At 37.3% G+C, this 16,294-nt stretch overlaps 2 protein-coding genes across 3 annotated transcripts in view; one reads left to right on the top strand and one right to left on the bottom strand.

Moving 5' to 3' along the window:
* Nucleotides 1-6,874: 6,874 nt before the first annotated feature.
* Nucleotides 6,875-10,089, top strand: bag2 (BCL2 associated athanogene 2). The gene is made up of 3 exons (XM_077495313.1): nucleotides 6,875-7,121; nucleotides 7,287-7,396; nucleotides 7,576-10,089. Exons 1-3 carry the CDS (start codon nucleotides 7,000-7,002, stop codon nucleotides 7,968-7,970), a joined length of 627 nt encoding a protein of 208 aa, XP_077351439.1. The 5' UTR covers nucleotides 6,875-6,999; the 3' UTR covers nucleotides 7,971-10,089.
* rab23 (RAB23, member RAS oncogene family) overlaps nucleotides 8,329-16,294 on the bottom strand; it is a 9,457-nt gene continuing 1,491 nt past the window's right edge. Inside the window, exons 1-7 of one of the 2 annotated variants that reach the window (XM_077495312.1) lie at nucleotides 16,234-16,294; nucleotides 13,921-14,122; nucleotides 13,762-13,847; nucleotides 12,079-12,235; nucleotides 11,352-11,434; nucleotides 11,106-11,198; nucleotides 8,329-11,015 (exon numbers count right to left, since the gene is read on the bottom strand). The exon at nucleotides 16,234-16,294 is cut by the window's right edge and continues 1,169 nt beyond it. In XM_077495312.1, the coding sequence (XP_077351438.1) occupies nucleotides 10,882-11,015; nucleotides 11,106-11,198; nucleotides 11,352-11,434; nucleotides 12,079-12,235; nucleotides 13,762-13,847; nucleotides 13,921-14,075 (708 nt within the window). In that variant the 5' untranslated portion in view covers nucleotides 14,076-14,122; nucleotides 16,234-16,294 and the 3' untranslated portion in view covers nucleotides 8,329-10,881. The remainder of the gene's footprint in view (nucleotides 11,016-11,105; nucleotides 11,199-11,351; nucleotides 11,435-12,078; nucleotides 12,236-13,761; nucleotides 13,848-13,920; nucleotides 14,123-16,233) is intronic. The other variant, XM_077495311.1, reaches the window with a different exon arrangement.

The raw sequence follows: 16,294 nt of genomic DNA, 5'->3' as shown, positions 1-16,294 counted from the left end.
TGTCTGCTGGTAATTGCTCGTGATACACCAACATGTTAAAGTGGAAGTGCTGTGCAATTGCAGCCGCTTTACTTAAAGTAGCAGCTGGCGCTGTGAGGAAAATTTCAAATCTATCAGATACCAATGCCTGCAGATTATATTGATGAGTCAGCACAAAGAGGCGAACATCTAATTGGACAAAATTCCAAACACATATTGGAAGCAGTGCAGCCAAGAGAAAACGCTATAAAGAGTACACATTAATACACTTTCATAGAGCAAATTTAGAATTTAGGCTGTAAATGTTGGACAATTGATGTCAGGAGCCGGGTTATGGATGTTGGATAGTTTGAAGAGATGATAGTAATCTTTTTGGCTTGAAATAGCAGAATGTCAAACAAGGGCCAAATTGAGCAAACAATTGATGAGTCAATGCATCGAAGCCCTGCTGATATGGACCTGCACTTGATTTTCAATTATTGAAATCTTTGAAAAATGGCACAAACATCACACCATTTACAACAATATGAAATATTTTAAAAGTCTTCGTTTGACAACAATTGTTTTGCTGCAAACTTTGTTGAACCTCTTGACAAATAATCCATTTCCCATTTTTTTTTTTTTTTTTATTGACAAAAATGTAATCAAAATCCAAACACGTCAAATACAACACACAAAAACCCATCACACAAACGGTAAAGAGAAAAAAATAAAAAATAAAAAAATATGCCAGGGGTCTTAAACTAAGAAATATTAAAAATACCAAAATGAGAACATAAAATCAAAGTCTTGACAGCCTTCTTATTTTTGGAAGTAGAAATGGACTGAAAATATACATCAATCTCTTTCATAAACAGAAAAAATAGGTTTCGATTTTGCACATTTACATTTATGAATATAAAACTTAGCAAGATAAATTAACAGATTAATCAAATAATATTCTTTTTCAAACGAACTGTCATAGTTGAAACCCCCCCCAAAAAAAACATTCGGCAAAGAAAGCACAAAATTACAATAGATATTGTCCAAAATAAATTTACAATTGTCTTGCTAAAGCTTGCGAGCATAAGTACATTTCCAGAATAGGTGCACAAGAGTCTCTGATTGGGAGTCACAGAAGGAGCAGTTCAGATCCGCATCATAGCCAAATTTAACAAAAAATGATTTCACAGGATAACAACGATGAATCATTTTAAAAGACACCTCCTTCACTTTGTTGACCAAGAAGAATTTCTGAGGCAGGGTCCAAATTTTTTTCAAATTTAAATTCTTTACACGAGAGTTCCAGTACGATATTACAGGCGACACAGACACAATATCAGATTGGAAAAGGGCACGAACTTTGCAAATTTTTCTATAACTAGAAGGATTAAAACATAATCTACCGATTGGTGATTCAGTAATATCAGCGATTGGAGTGTCAGTTGCAACACCAGTGTGACCCCTGTACAGCATCAAAACACCAGAAGGAATAGCATCAAAAATGACAGCAAATTGTTTAGGCGTCAGAGGCATCCCAAAGTGTTCAAGAAATTCCTCATAAGTAAATAACACTCCCCTGCTGTTGAATAATTGACTCACCCAGATAATATTATGCTCAAACCAGGTCTTAAAAAAAATTGACTTGTTCTTGTAACAAATGTCTTGGTTATTCCAAATAGTGTAGCGGTGTGGTGAGAAGTTATGTTTGTAAATGAGTGACCAAGCAAGCAATGCCTGCTTATGGAAATTCGTTAAGTGGATGGGGATCCTTTCAATTTTATAATTACATGACAACATAAATCTTAATCCACCAATTTTGGAAAACACATAGTTTGAAATACAGTTCCAAATTGAATCAGGATTATTCAGAAAAGACTTAATCCAATTGATTTTAAAGGTATTGTTCAAAGAGCCAAAATTTAAGAAGTTCAGTCCCCCCTTCTCATATGTATTTATAACCACAGATTTTTTAATGTAATGCGTTTTATTCTTCCACAAGAAATTGAAAAGCATCTGGTCTATTTCTTTAATAGTCTTATTATCTACATACAATGAAAGGGCAGCATAAGTAAGTTCTGTAAATACCTTCTGCTTTGCTTAATAGGGTTCTACCTCTTAAAGACAAGTCTCTAAGAAGCCACATATTAAATCTTTTTTTTAGTTTTTTCAATAACTGGTGTAAAATTCAGGGGACTTCTTTTTTTCTCATCTTTAATGATAGATATTCCCAAATATGTAACTGTGTCTTTGACAGGAATGTTCAAAATTGAGCCAACAGCGGAGTCTTTCACTGCCATAAGCTCACATTTATTTACATTCAGGTATAGTCCAGAAGCCCTAGAGAACACCTTTATGATATTCAGAGCAGACGCAATCTGGTTAGAATCCTCAAGAAAAAGAGTAGTATCATCGGCTAATTGACTAATAACTATTTCTCGTTCTGCAATTTTAATACCTCTCAAAGTGCTTGACTTAATATGGTTGGCTAAAAGTTGCGTAACAAGGAGGAAGAGGTAAGGAGAAATCGGGCATCCTTGTCGAATTCCCCGTTTAATGTCAAAACGGGGAGTGGTACCAGCACTCAATTTAATAGAGCTATTATTATTAGCATACAGAGTGCGAATAGCTTTATGGAAAAAATAACCAAAACCAAATTTTTCTAAAGATTTAAATATAAACTCGTGTTCGACCGAATCAAATGCTTTATAAAAATCCAGAAACAAAATATAGCTATTATCATTAATAAATTCAGAATAATCTAAAATATCTAATACCAGCCTAATATTATTAGCAATATGCCTATTATCCATAAACCTGGACTGAGACTCATCTATAATATCATTCAAAACTAATTTAAGTCGTTTGGCAAGAGCAATCGCTAATATTTTATAATCGTTATTCAAAAGACAAATTGGACGCCAGTTATCAAGAAATAGTACATCTTTTTTTGGTTTCGGAATAAGCGTAATCAGACCTTGGGTTAACGTAGGAGGGAGCGATCCATCATTTATACTTTCTGTAAACACTTAACAAAAAGGGGCTCAACTGTTCAGCAAATATTTGATAAAATTCTGAAATTATTCCATCGACCCCAGGAGACTTATTTAGTTTAAGACTTTTGATGGAATCTGTAATTTCAAGAAGAGTCAAAGGAGCTTCACACATCTCTCTATCAGTAATATCAATTCTATTCACCTCAATCGAGTGTAAAAAGTCAGACGCACTCCTCTCACAATACTGAGAGGCATACAACTTACTATAAAAATTAGAACAGTATGTAGCAATCCGTCTAGGATCATCACAAAGATCATTGTTAATTTGAAGTCGTCGGAATTTAAAAAAGTATGCCGAATTCCTCTCCCCCTCTTCCATCCACCTTTGCCTCGATCTAATAAAAGCTCCTTTTGCTCTAAGCATATATAAGTTGTCAAGCTTGCTTTGGTTTTCTCTAAGTGTTTCTTTTTCAATAATAGACAGACATTCAGGTGACTTCTGAGTAAGCGGTTATTATAGAAATAATCTCCTCTTCCTCTGCTCTTCTCCACTTAATTAAGGTAGAGCTGTATTTTCTTACAAATTTAGCAACCTCAAATTTCAAAACTTCCCACTTAATACTATATTTGTTATCAGTTTGGGCCTCGTTCCAATATTTCTGAATCAGTCTTTTAATCTCGCCTCATCATAATCCAAAATAGCACTGTTCATCTTCCAATATGAGGGAACATGGCGAGCAGAAGAAAATAAAGAAATACAGACTTGTACAGCTTTATGATCAGTCAAAGGAGTGGCCAGAATTTGTGTTGTAGTGTTCTCTCTAAGACTACTGGACACCAACCAGTAGTCAATCCTAGACTGTAAAGTACCTGATTTGTTAGACCATGTAAATACTCTCTCAGTTGGGAATTTCTCTCTCCAAATATCAATTAAGTCAAATCTTTGCATAAATAGCTTCAAATAACAATCCAAGTTTTTGTTTTGCCTTGGTGGCCAACGATCTAAAGAACTATCAAGAGTAGCATTAAAATCACCACCAATTAAAAGTAGAGCATTTGGGAATTTATGTAACCACACCAGAAGTTTCTGCTCAATTGTACAAAAAAAATTCTGGTTTTCCTCTCTGGCATTGTAACCATAACCATTGACAATCATTAAGATAATCTTATTAAAGTCAATAACTTCACATATATAATGACCATTATCATCAATTTCCGAGTGAAGAATGTTACCTGTGAAGTTATTTTTCCAGAGTGCCAACCCCTGCTGAGTGTTCCGACCCATTTGACAGCCATATGTTGTTTCCCTATTGTGACCTCCAAAAGTTGTGCTCGTTTGCAGTGGAGTGAGTTTCTTGAAAAAAGAAAAAGTCAGCTTTACGTTGCTTAGCATACAAAAACAAGGCTTTGCGCTTCCCATTATCTCTTAGACCCCTGGCATTTAAAGAAACAAAAGATAAAGACAGTTTAACACAAAAATGAACAACTATATACTAGACAATTAAGTCGCAAGTAACTTAACACTATTAGAATAGCACCAAGAACTGTACCATTAACAATCAAAAACATGTGAAATTCAACACCACAAAAAAACATCAATATTTCAAACCCCATCCACTATCAAATGTATAATGACGACTTCCAAACAACGAACAAAAGAAACCCAACCCATCTGGAAAATCGTTGCCTATTACTCATCAAATGAACTTGCCCCCATTAGAGTTTATAGAATCAAAAACAAAATCCCAATGTCCAAAGAGTGTCAAAGTGGGGGGGAAATTTCCCTGTTTTCGATAAACCCACGACCACCAACAAAGTAAGCAGCTTTCCCTTGCTTGCGATCAGTGGCCACATTTTCTTCTGGTTTTCTCTGTCGATCTTGCAAAGGTCCTCGGCGAATCGCAGGCCGTTGTCGCGAAGGTATCGGGAATCCTTCGCAGCCTTCCACAACGCCATCCTATGAACCCGAGATGAAAACTGGATAATCACGCTTCTGGGCCTCGAAGAATCCTTGGAGCCAAGGCGATGGACGGTGTCAATCACTTCTGGCAGACGGTTTTTATCCTCGGGCAAGACAGCCTGGCAGATTTTGATCACTTCCATTCGGACCTGCTGATTCTCTATGGATTCAGATATGCCATTGATTCGCAGATTCCAGCGCCGAGTATGTCTTTCTGTGTCAACGACTCTCCTTTCCAAACTGTCAGCACGTTTCTTTTCTTCTTGGTAGAGCTGCTCAACCTTAGCAACTTTCCCTTTCATTGTTAACTTCCTCGCCGATGGAGTGGATCTTTTTCTGCATATCCGTAATTACAGCTTTGTTTTCTTGAATTAGTGCCTCAAGTTTATCGGACCTATTGTTAATCAGCAGTGCAAGTGAGGCAATGGTGTTCGGAGCAACAGTAGAGTCACTAAATTCACTGCCAACGTCGTCATGTTTGCCTCTTTTACCAGGAGGTGACTTACTTGGGGTAATTGGATTCTCTTCAAACTCGCCTTCATCCAACACCTTGAGAGACAAGTCTTCTTTCAACGCATAATCGTGGCAACTGTCCATAAGGATATTACGGTTAGCTTTAGCCGCTTTAGCCGAAACTTCTTCGCTGCAGGATGTCAAGGCCTTCTCGTTCCCAGAACGCGTTTTCCTCTTCTCATTGCCCAAGCTCGGCATTTTACTCATCGTTTCACACATAAACAAGCAGAGTCGACTTTCTAACGTTCTATCTTACCAGGGGCAGATGGTCTATAACATTTCACCATACAGAAATAGCGTTGGTAACAGAGCTCGGCAAAACACGTCCTCTCACGGCGCCATCTTGGCCCCCTCTCCCCATTTCCCATTTATTTGCGTTTCAGTGGAGTAGATATTGACGTCAGCAGAGCGATCAATACCAAATGTGTCCACAAGATGGAGCCGTGCGCCATTTTGAAGGCCAGCGCAAGATACAGGAGCCAATTGTATCAGAGCAACCCGCTTTTGGGGGAATCAAACGTGGTGCCTTGAGGTGCCGAGCCGCATTCTGAACCGCTTGCAAAGCCGAACAAGAGAGAAGAGGTGGCGGATGACAGAGATGGCCGAAAATTCTAATTTCCTTGCGAGTTATGCTCACAGAAGTATATTTATTTGTTAAAAACGTGCGTTTTCGAGTTTGGTATTGTGTCCACAGTGCACCCATTTCCAACATTGTATATATATATATATATATATATATATATATATATATATATATATATATATATATATATATATATATATATATATATATATATATATAGAGAGAGAGAGAGAGAGAGAGAGAGAGAGAGAGAGAGAGAGAGAGAGAGAGAGAGAGAGAGAGAGAGAGATATTCATCTACAGAGCACATCAAAACGCAAAGTGCCGATTGAAAGAGCAACAATTTGTCAATGGTCTGAATTGAAATATAAAATGTCTTGTTTACAACATGAATAAACCTGAGAAAACAGGCATTGTGCATTCCAGGCAATAGCATTAAGAACAGTATGCCAGCAAAATCAAATACGCTAGCATCAGATGCTAACAAATGCTGACTTCTTAAATGACTCGTCACATTTTTAATTTTTATCCTCCAAAGATGAATTTACTTGTAAACTCATTGCAGTTGTGTCAGTAACTCTTTCTTTAGAGATGTTGAACCTCACCTAAAAAGACTTTACTTACTTTTGATGTTTTTTTTTTTTTTTTTTTTTTTTTTTTTTTTTTATTTGTTTTTTTTTTAGCATAAAGTCCGAAATGTACGCATTAAAAAAACAAAAAACAAAAAAAAAAAAAAAACCTGAATCACAGAAATGTTACTTTGGAGGGCAATCGTATTCGGGACTTTTCGGCATACTTCGGCGTGTTCGAGCGGAGGAAGTCCATGCCCATGTTTGGCATTGTTCCCCTGGGCAGTCAGTCGGACTTTACAGCGGACACAACAAAGTGCTGGTCGGGTCGGACGAATCCCACTACTCGGAACACGACTTGCAGAACAGGATCGCCGACTCTTTGTAAAAGAATATTATACACATTCGGCCACCCACTGCTATGGCCCAGGTCAAAATACAAGCGAAACTCAACGATATGTCATCCGGCAAGTTCAACAGAACGATGTCCATGGCGGACCGGGCCGGACAACTTCTGGCGAATTTGGATCAACTGGAGATGAGGTAACTGACTACGGATGGTACATTGCGTACGCGTGGACATGTTTGGAAGCAAAAAATTGTCGTTTTATTGAATGTCAATTATTGTTAGCTTGTAAAAGTATGTGCGCCTTTTTTATTTGTGGTGCTGTGCTGATTCATCTTTTTTCAAATGTGCGCTTGTGACAGGGTGGAGGCGCTTCGCGAAACAGCCTCGGCCATGGAGCAGGAAAGGGAGTGCATCCTGGAAATGATCCAATCCTTACAGAACAGTCAAGAAATGCATAACATCAGTGCCGGTGAGCTCACAATGACTTCCACTTTTTTGCACACTTGCGTTTTCTTCAGTTGTGAGTTTGTATTCGTTCCATTTTTGCATTGCGTACAAACGAGGTTATCTGGACATGAGTGTGGATGTTATGAGAAAAAAAAATCATCAGACAATGTTTTGTGATTTATTTATTTATTTATTTTTCAGGAGAGAAAGAAGAGCTAACTTTGACTGCAGACCGGCTAATGGGCCGCACATTGTCGGTGGAGATCAACGTGGGCACCATCAGGAACAGCCAGCAAGATGAGGCCCTGCGCAAGGCCACGTCCATCATCGACGAAATCGTGAAGAAGTTGCTGGTCGACATGGCCGAGTCGAGGCAGAGGCTCCTCGCCTTGCACTCGGCCTGCGTGACCGACGCGCCCCCCGTGCCCATCGACCAAAAATTCCAGGCCATCGTCATCAGCTGTGCTCTGGAGGACCAGAAGAAGATCAAGAGAAGGCTGGAGATGCTGCTGAGGAGCGTTGGAAATGCCGAGAAGAATATAAAGATCATGGATCACCACAAATTAGAAGAGCCAAAAACCAACGGCACTCAATAGGAACTGTCACCAAAACCGTCTTAAGCAAACCCTGATACGGGATGCATATATTTTGTAGTGTACCTTGGGGCCAAAACCACCTCGACACCATCATGAAATGTTTTTGTTAATCACAATCTTGAGGTTTAACTGCACTACCCCAATGCACGAAGACGATACAAGTCACATTAAGCTGAAGATTTGTTTCCATGAAGCTGTTTTTTATGTGCACAAGTGAATAAAACATTTTTTTTTTTGGGAAACATAAAATTCACTATGTTACAGCAATCTGTATCAATATGAAGTATTGCTGTCAGATTTTAATTTAATAAGTTTTATTGACAGACATTAAAAAAAAAAAGCAAACCTAAAAACAGAGTAAAGAATAGATGATTTTATTTCACTTCTCCCTATGACAACTGGAGCACAACTGCGTGGGACATTTCAGGTTACATTTGTTAGAACTAAAAATGCAACAAGTAGTTAAGACAAACTTTCAACCTTAAAATTGTCTTTGACTATAATGTTCTATGCACCTCTAAACACAGCATTCTGATTAGTATTGCGTTTGGGGAATATGAATCAGGGCACAAAATGATCCACTCGTTTTTATCCATCTTGATATTTTGCCACTTGTTGCTGACTGAAAATGACATCAGCGTTGCTAAGGGCTCAGGTAACAGCCAATCACGGCTCACCTGTTTTCTGAGTTTGGCATGTGCCATTTGCAAGTGGAGCCAAGTTGCGAATGGCAAAATGGCCACCCCGCGATGTATAAAAACAGGTGGATTTTGCTACTCCATAATTCCACAAATGCAATACTATAGTAATCAATATACCGTGTTTAGACTAGCAGGGCTGTATAGAACATATAAAAATAACTGTTTGGGGTTTAGTTCCCCTTTAAATGTGAAAATGTAACCGATTAAAAAAAAAAAAAAAAAAAAAAAAAAGAAGAATAGTCAGCAACACAGAAATGCATACAACACCTGAGTGACAGCACATAACTATAATTCATTTTAATTCCTGGTTCTTGGATACTCTAATTCTGATATTTTACTGATAAAGTGCATGAAGTCCATTCGGTTAAAAACAAAAAGGCAAAGTAAACTTAATTATGTACAAATGTGATGTATAGGCTATTTTTAGGGGTCTAAAATAATAATAATAATAATGTTCCCTTGAGGTCAATGGACAACAATGTAAACATGATTAAGGCATTGTGGCTTTGCAATCAAAATGGAACATTCACTGATTCATCACTGAAGGCTTTTGCATGCAACACAAGTACACCACTTTTCTTTCAATAGTATATGTCCAATGTGTACACCAGTAGTAATATTTCAATGTTAGATGATATCCCACCATGCATGCGAGAATAATTTCCCCAAAAGAAGAAAAACAATATGCACGAATGTGTAATTCGCCAATGTAATATATAAATACAATAAAGGAAGTTTAGAAATGAGTTCACATCACGATATTTAACTTTTGGACATTTTTTGTGCTTGTTAGACCAGCAAGCGATAAAACAACAATTTTCGTTTTTAAATGGCTTAAGCATAGGTTTTGAATTTTAGTTGAATATGTCAGCACACCCAAAGCATGCTAAGTGTGACTAATGTCTGTTCAGCAAATTCAACAATTTTGATGACTCAATGTGAAGTATTCAGCACCATCTAGTGGTGAACTAATAATTCATTAATTAAAAAAAAAAAAAAAAAAAAGAGTGATAGTTGAAAAAACCCCAGCTGTTTCTCATTAATGTAAATTTAAAAAAAAAAGTAATCGTAGGTCTAGTAATCGTAATCTTACATAGGTTGTGCCACGCTTTACGGGAGGCTGACATGTTTGGCCGCCATCTTTGTGCTACGGATACCCGAAGAAAAACTTTGCAAACGTAGTTAGCCTCTGGTGGGTAGTTGCAGCTAGTGGTGGACCCAATGGGTCAACCGGCGCCTCCCTTCTACAGCTGGGGCCTACAGGTGGTAGTCAGTAGTCCCGTGATTCAGGCTCCCGCAGCTCGAGATGTTTCCCATTTGCTTTGCTTTGGCTAGTAGCTTTAGCTAGCTTCTCCCACTAGCTGCTCCAACTAGTTCTTGTTAGCTGGTTGTTAGCCACTCCAGCAAGTTCTTGCCTCGCCACTCACTCTAGCATCTGTTCAGTGGGTTGTTCGCGCTAACTCCAAATAAATTAGTAGTAATTTGTGGTATGTTTGCAAAGTGTCTCCGGCACTGTCGTTTGCGTGCTTCAAAACCTTGCAGTCTTTTAGTTCACCATTATAGGGCACTAAATACACACTGAAAAATAACTACAAAACAAAAAAACAAAACAGTAGCAATAATTAACAACAACAACGGCCTAGAGCTGAAAGCAACTTGAGGAGCTCAAGTGCATTGGGCTCAAATGACAAATTGATGAGTGGACAATAAGTACACACAATCATTTTTGATTATATGTTAGCAAGATAGAGATTACTGTATTTGAAGGTTAGATTCAAACATCTGCTCTGTTAAGACGGTAAATAATTGGCACCAGGAAGCTGTGAACACTTCAAAATATCACTCAACACTTTAGTGATTTGTATAAAAATACATTTGACCGGCTGTTGAATTTATTACAGATATATACCTAGTTAGAGTGTTTAAAATACTCAGCTTGTCCTCTATAATACATAGTAGCTGAAATCTCCAGAAACAAGTGGAGTAAAATTGAGGGGATTGTATTATTTCATTGGGAAAACATACCTTGATACAAGTACAAATGTATGGTCGATGAAATTCATCCATCAATATGGGTGGAAAATCTTAATAAGGAGATTAAACATGATGTTAGTGTCACGAGGTGATTCCCAAGCTTTGCACTTTGGTTTCTATCTGATGCTACCAGTGGGTGGTCAGCACAAAAAAAAAAAAAAAAAAATGATGCTCATCTAGAGGAGGCTGCAGCTGCCGAACGGGTTTTTACTCTTCTTGGTCCTTTGTTTGTTTGGTCGCAGTGTGATGACTTCTCTGCCGTTGCTGGAGCTCTGGCTGCTCAGATTACTACTTGTGGTATTAAAAACTCCTGTGTGGAAAACAGTGTGTGAACGACAAACAAAACAAAAAAGCTAAGCAAAAATAAACACATACAGACCCTGACCGTAATGTTTCTTACCTATTTTATTGCTTGTTGAGTGCACTGCCTCTGTCTCCTCTGCTGTTTGCTGTTTGAGTTGATGAAGATACTTCTCAGCTAAAAACTTAAACACTGAAAACCAAATTATCAATACAAAAAAAAAAACACACCACACAGAATGAGAGTACTTCTTTGAGCATTAAAAATGTTTCTAATGTGTATAATTTATAAAAAAAACAAAAAACAAAAAACAAAAAATAACTCGTATCTCAAGTCACCACTTACCCTCCGTTACATTCATGTCTTCTTTTACCGAAGCTCTGTAAAATCTCAATTTGAGCCTCTTGGCCAAACCCTCCGCTTCCTCGCTGCAATACAAATTAAATTATTACTATTATTATTATTATTATTATTATTATTATTTTAACTCATTCACTCCCAGCCATTTTGACTTAAGAAACCCCCTTTAGCTCCCTATTTTACTAGATTTGGACTGATTTTGCAAGGCCCACAGAATATTGTGTTCTGTTGCTATAAAAACATGGAACTTACCAAAAGGATGAATACAGTCTCTTCTTTCATCAGGAAAAAAAAAGTATATTTGTATCTGTTTCGGTTTTGCAGCAATTAGCATTAGAATATAGCTTAGTTTCATCAATATTCACATTCCTGGTGAAAACACTGGCAAAAAGAGCTTGTTGCAACATGGCCCTGGCTGATCTCTAATAATCTGCTGCCACCTGCTGGCCATTTTTCATAATAACTGCCATTGCTTTAAGCCACCCCTTCATGTCAGAAGCTGCATCCAAGCTTTCTGTATGTCCTTGCATTAAAAAAAAAAAAAAAAAAAATATCTAAATGTGTTTTTGGGAGTATTAAAAAACATGTTTACATGTTTTGGGGTTTGAATGAGTTAATTAAAAAAATATTAAAAATTAAAATAAAGACTAGTTCAACGTTAATTATTTATATCCACGTGTGTTACTGTTGGCGTACGTGAGACCCAACTTACTTTTTAATAACGGTTTCTTCCAGGAGGTCAATTTTATTCTGTACAAGAACTGTGGGGATGTCTCCCACCTCCGCTTCAATCTTCTCCTTCCAATTGTCAATGGCCAGAAAAGAATCTCTGTCGGTGGTAGAGAAGACCAGCACGCACGCTTGGGCGCCTGCAAAGTTAAACACACCGCCGAGTTCCATACATAATTTAATCTCAACACCTGCATATTGTCGGGACACTGTCACAGGAGATTTGCTTGTTGGATTGAATTTAACACCCACTGGATACTTCATTAGGGAAACCTGCTTTACTTTTTTTTCTGAATTAAATTATCTGTAAGGAATTTCATTTAGAGGTAACGACGTTATAAACCGAGTTTGGGATAATAGTTTTTCGGATAATCACGGTTTAAACCTATCATTTATGCCTTGGTCAGACTACAAGAAAACAGCCCGATTTGAGCTCGACCGACGTGTAGCGGACAAACGGGGCATGTCGTGAACGATTTGGGGTTGTCTTGACGTAGCATCGCCCGTGTGGTGTGCCACGTTCAATGATTGGTCGCCTGTTGTCCGGGACGGTTCATGACCATCGCGACGAAAGTCTACCATGTTAGAATTTTTGCTCGTCTTGACGCACAATGCGACAACCTACGTCGTCGTCCGTTTGGTTCCACAGCATTGACCAATAGCGAGAGGGAGCGAAACGTCAATCACACACTGAACAGCACTTTATAGCTCTTATTTATTTATTTATCCCCTGTATATCTCATGGGATGGGGCCAGACAGGTGCAACTCGTGAAAAAAAAAAAAAAAAAAGAGCCCCGCTGTCGCGCTGCGGCTGCATGGAGCGCGCACGTCTCCATGCAACGGCAACGTGAAGAGAGGACCAAATAAATAAATAAATAAATTATATATATATATATATATATATATGTACACACACACGCCGTTAATTATTTTGGCAATAATTGAAATCATGATTATTCAAACGATTATTTATATAAACAAGAAAATGTTTAAACATTTAAAAATATTGAGACCAATTAAAAAAAATAGAAACACTATAATTATGTAAGTTCCTTTTGGACCAAACAGAATTTATAATAATATATATATTCTTTAATAATATGTATTTACTTATTTATGTTGGCAAAAACTTGCAGTTGGAGTACAGCATCTGCACTGTGCAGTTGGACGATCATTTTTTATTTTTTGGTACAAAACAAGAAAATGTTTAAACTAAAATACAAATAAAAAAAAAAAAATCATTTCAGACAAATAAAAGTATTTGAAACACTATAATTATGCAAGTTTCTTTTGGATGAAAAAAACTATTTAGTTATTTTAAAATTAAAAAAAAAAAGCTTCAAATGTATACATTTAAACAACTCAAAAATTCTAGTAATCATGCTTTTTTTTTTAAAGATTATGCTGATTTTGTAATTGTGGAGTGTAATAATTGAAATTCTAATTTAATTTCAATTAATTGCACATAGATATTAATCTGTCAATCTACTTAATACCATAAAAAGCATTATTTTTGCAAGTTTATGATACAGCTCATTAAAACAAATGTACCTAATTTTATGGCCAGTGAGTGAACAGCAACAACACTGCTAGTTTGTGCACCAATATCGAATATTGACCACGCAATGAAATAAATATTGACCCGTTTGAATGTTTGTCTCTTACCACGGTAGTACGCCTTAGTGATGGCGGCAAACTCCTCCTGTCCTGCCGTGTCCCACAACATAAGACGGACATCTTCGTCGTTGACACTGAAACCAACCAGGCAGACAATAAAATGAGTCACCCAAGGGTCAGCCTGCATCGCCATCTCTCATCACCCACATGATCTGTCTTTCGAGGAAGTCCACCCCGATGGTCTTTTTGTAGTCCTTGGTGAAGACACCCTTGCAGTAGCGCTGGATCATGCTGGACTTCCCCACAGCACCGTTGCCCATCACGACCACCTTGATGGCCACTTCCATGTCCTCCTCCAGCATGCTTGCGCCGCCCCAGCTGCTCGTGTCACTTTGACGTCGACGGAGCACTTATTCACCAGTAGGACGCATACAAATAAAAGCCCCGAAAGCATTAAATAGACACATTTGAATAAATTGGCTGTACTGAGAGTAAAATTGTTTTTTTAAGAGAGGGATTCTGTAAGGAATTAAAGAAATCTCAAGTTGAGCATTTCATGCTTTTGTCCTCACAATGCTCATGTTTAATATTGCCATATTGCTATTTGCTAAGCATAAGACCTTAGGAGACTAGCCATATAAAATAACTACATGAGAGTTCAGCGGGAGTCCAATGTGAGCCTGCTTGAAACGACTCGAAATTCTACAGTGGGCTTGTTTGTAGAAGCTGTCTGATTTGTTTATTCTGCCATCACCACTGTGGGCTACAGACTCCGTGTGGCAACTTGGTCTGCGACAAGCACGCGGCTGCTGGGTGTAACTCTAAACAACATATTGAGGGAAAGCTGTTCCCAGTGGACGCTGACAAGATGGCCAGGGTGTCCAACAGCCTGTCAGGATTTCCACTCACGAGCAGAACAATATGGAAATTCTGAGGACGAACACAAACTTTTGATTTTGCTTCTAATTACAGACAACTTGAACTTACTGATTCTAGTATGTCACCATGTGGGGAAAGGTCATAATTTTTGTGTACCAAAGTGAAGGCAGCAAAAGCCACAAATAAGTGTGATGGCATCACATCTCTGGGGGAGGAAACTCAGGTAATGTCCTTGGGCTCCACGCTACAGGTTGTCATTAATTGTAGTGGATTTTCATCTTCATATTTAAAAAAAAATAAATAAAAAAATAAAAAATAAAAAAATAATAAAAAAAAAATACTTATGACATTGACCAGATACGTTTTGACCTCATAGCATGTCACCACATGATACATCATGCCAACTTATTAGTGATCAAGTCTATTATGTAGCCTTGTGTTAAATCTAGTGCTGTTAAAGGTAAAGCGTTAACTAATTAATTAATCACAACAAATTATCACATTAATCATTGTATTACCACAGATTAATCACACTATTAATTTTGACCGCAGATGATCCTTTTCAACCGCCAGTGGATGGTTACATTTATTAAAGGTAGCTGTTGGAGTTTGAGCAATAAACATAACTACATGCATTAAAGTAAAACATTTAATAAATGTTGACATATGCCGTAGGTCTTTTTTTTTCCATTTTAAATTATGCAAATAATTTATTGATTAGAAAAAGCCAGATAAGCATGTGCAGTGAATATAAAATTTGAAGACGTCCTCATAACATTAAATGTTGAAAAAATTAACACATAACAGGTGCGCTTCAAATTTAGCGGGTAAAATATGTTGGGGAAAAAAAGCATTTTTAAGTCAGTGATTAATCATGATTAATCAAAAATCTAAGATGTGATTAATGTGATTCATGAAAAAGGTCAATCAATTAGCATTTGAAGTGCAGAATAATGTAGTTCTCATTTTGTATATAGCCACAAGAAATTTGAATTTGTTTAGATTTCTATCCCTTAACCTCAACTGACACACTCATTAACATCAATGGGTGGAAATACGACTGAAGTTGTAACGTGCAGTAGTATTGAAGTACACTGTATCATGGTAAGAGCTTTTTCTAAGACTGGGGATCATTTAGCTCACTGTCCGAAAATTATTTACCGTATTTACTACAAAAACGATGTATTGGTTGTTCATTTATTGTATGTCAGTGGCTAGTGTTGTCACGATACCAAAATTTTGACTTCGATACTATACCTGCATAAAATACCTCGATACCGGTACTGAAACGGTACCCTGACAAAAATCTAAAAACATCAGCAAAAGCATCATTAAAACTAACAAAATTACTTCAAAATATTATTTTTTATTAATTCAAAACAGTAGGATGTATACATGTTATTTTATGTACATAGGCTACTGTATATATTTATGTGTATACTGTATGTTCTTTCACATTGCATGTCATATTGTTGAAGTACTGTATTTGATTGCATTTGATGTCATTTGTTTGAAATATTGGTCATACAGTGGCACTCCAATGACTCAATGTACATAATCAATCAAATACTACAAACTGGGAACAAAATCATTCACACGCCACTTATTTTTTTAAGGGATGTGTCAAAAATGCGTCACAACCTGTCGCTCTGACCGTCGTCTCAGCTTTTTCTATGTGATTTCCTACTGTGTTGCCTGTTCA

The sequence above is a fragment of the Festucalex cinctus genome, chromosome 14 (assembly GCF_051991245.1).
Source record: "Festucalex cinctus isolate MCC-2025b chromosome 14, RoL_Fcin_1.0, whole genome shotgun sequence".
NCBI lineage: Eukaryota > Metazoa > Chordata > Actinopteri > Syngnathiformes > Syngnathidae > Festucalex > Festucalex cinctus.
The sequence above is the reverse complement of the archived record's forward strand: the minus strand, read 5'-3'. Positions and strand labels throughout refer to the sequence as shown.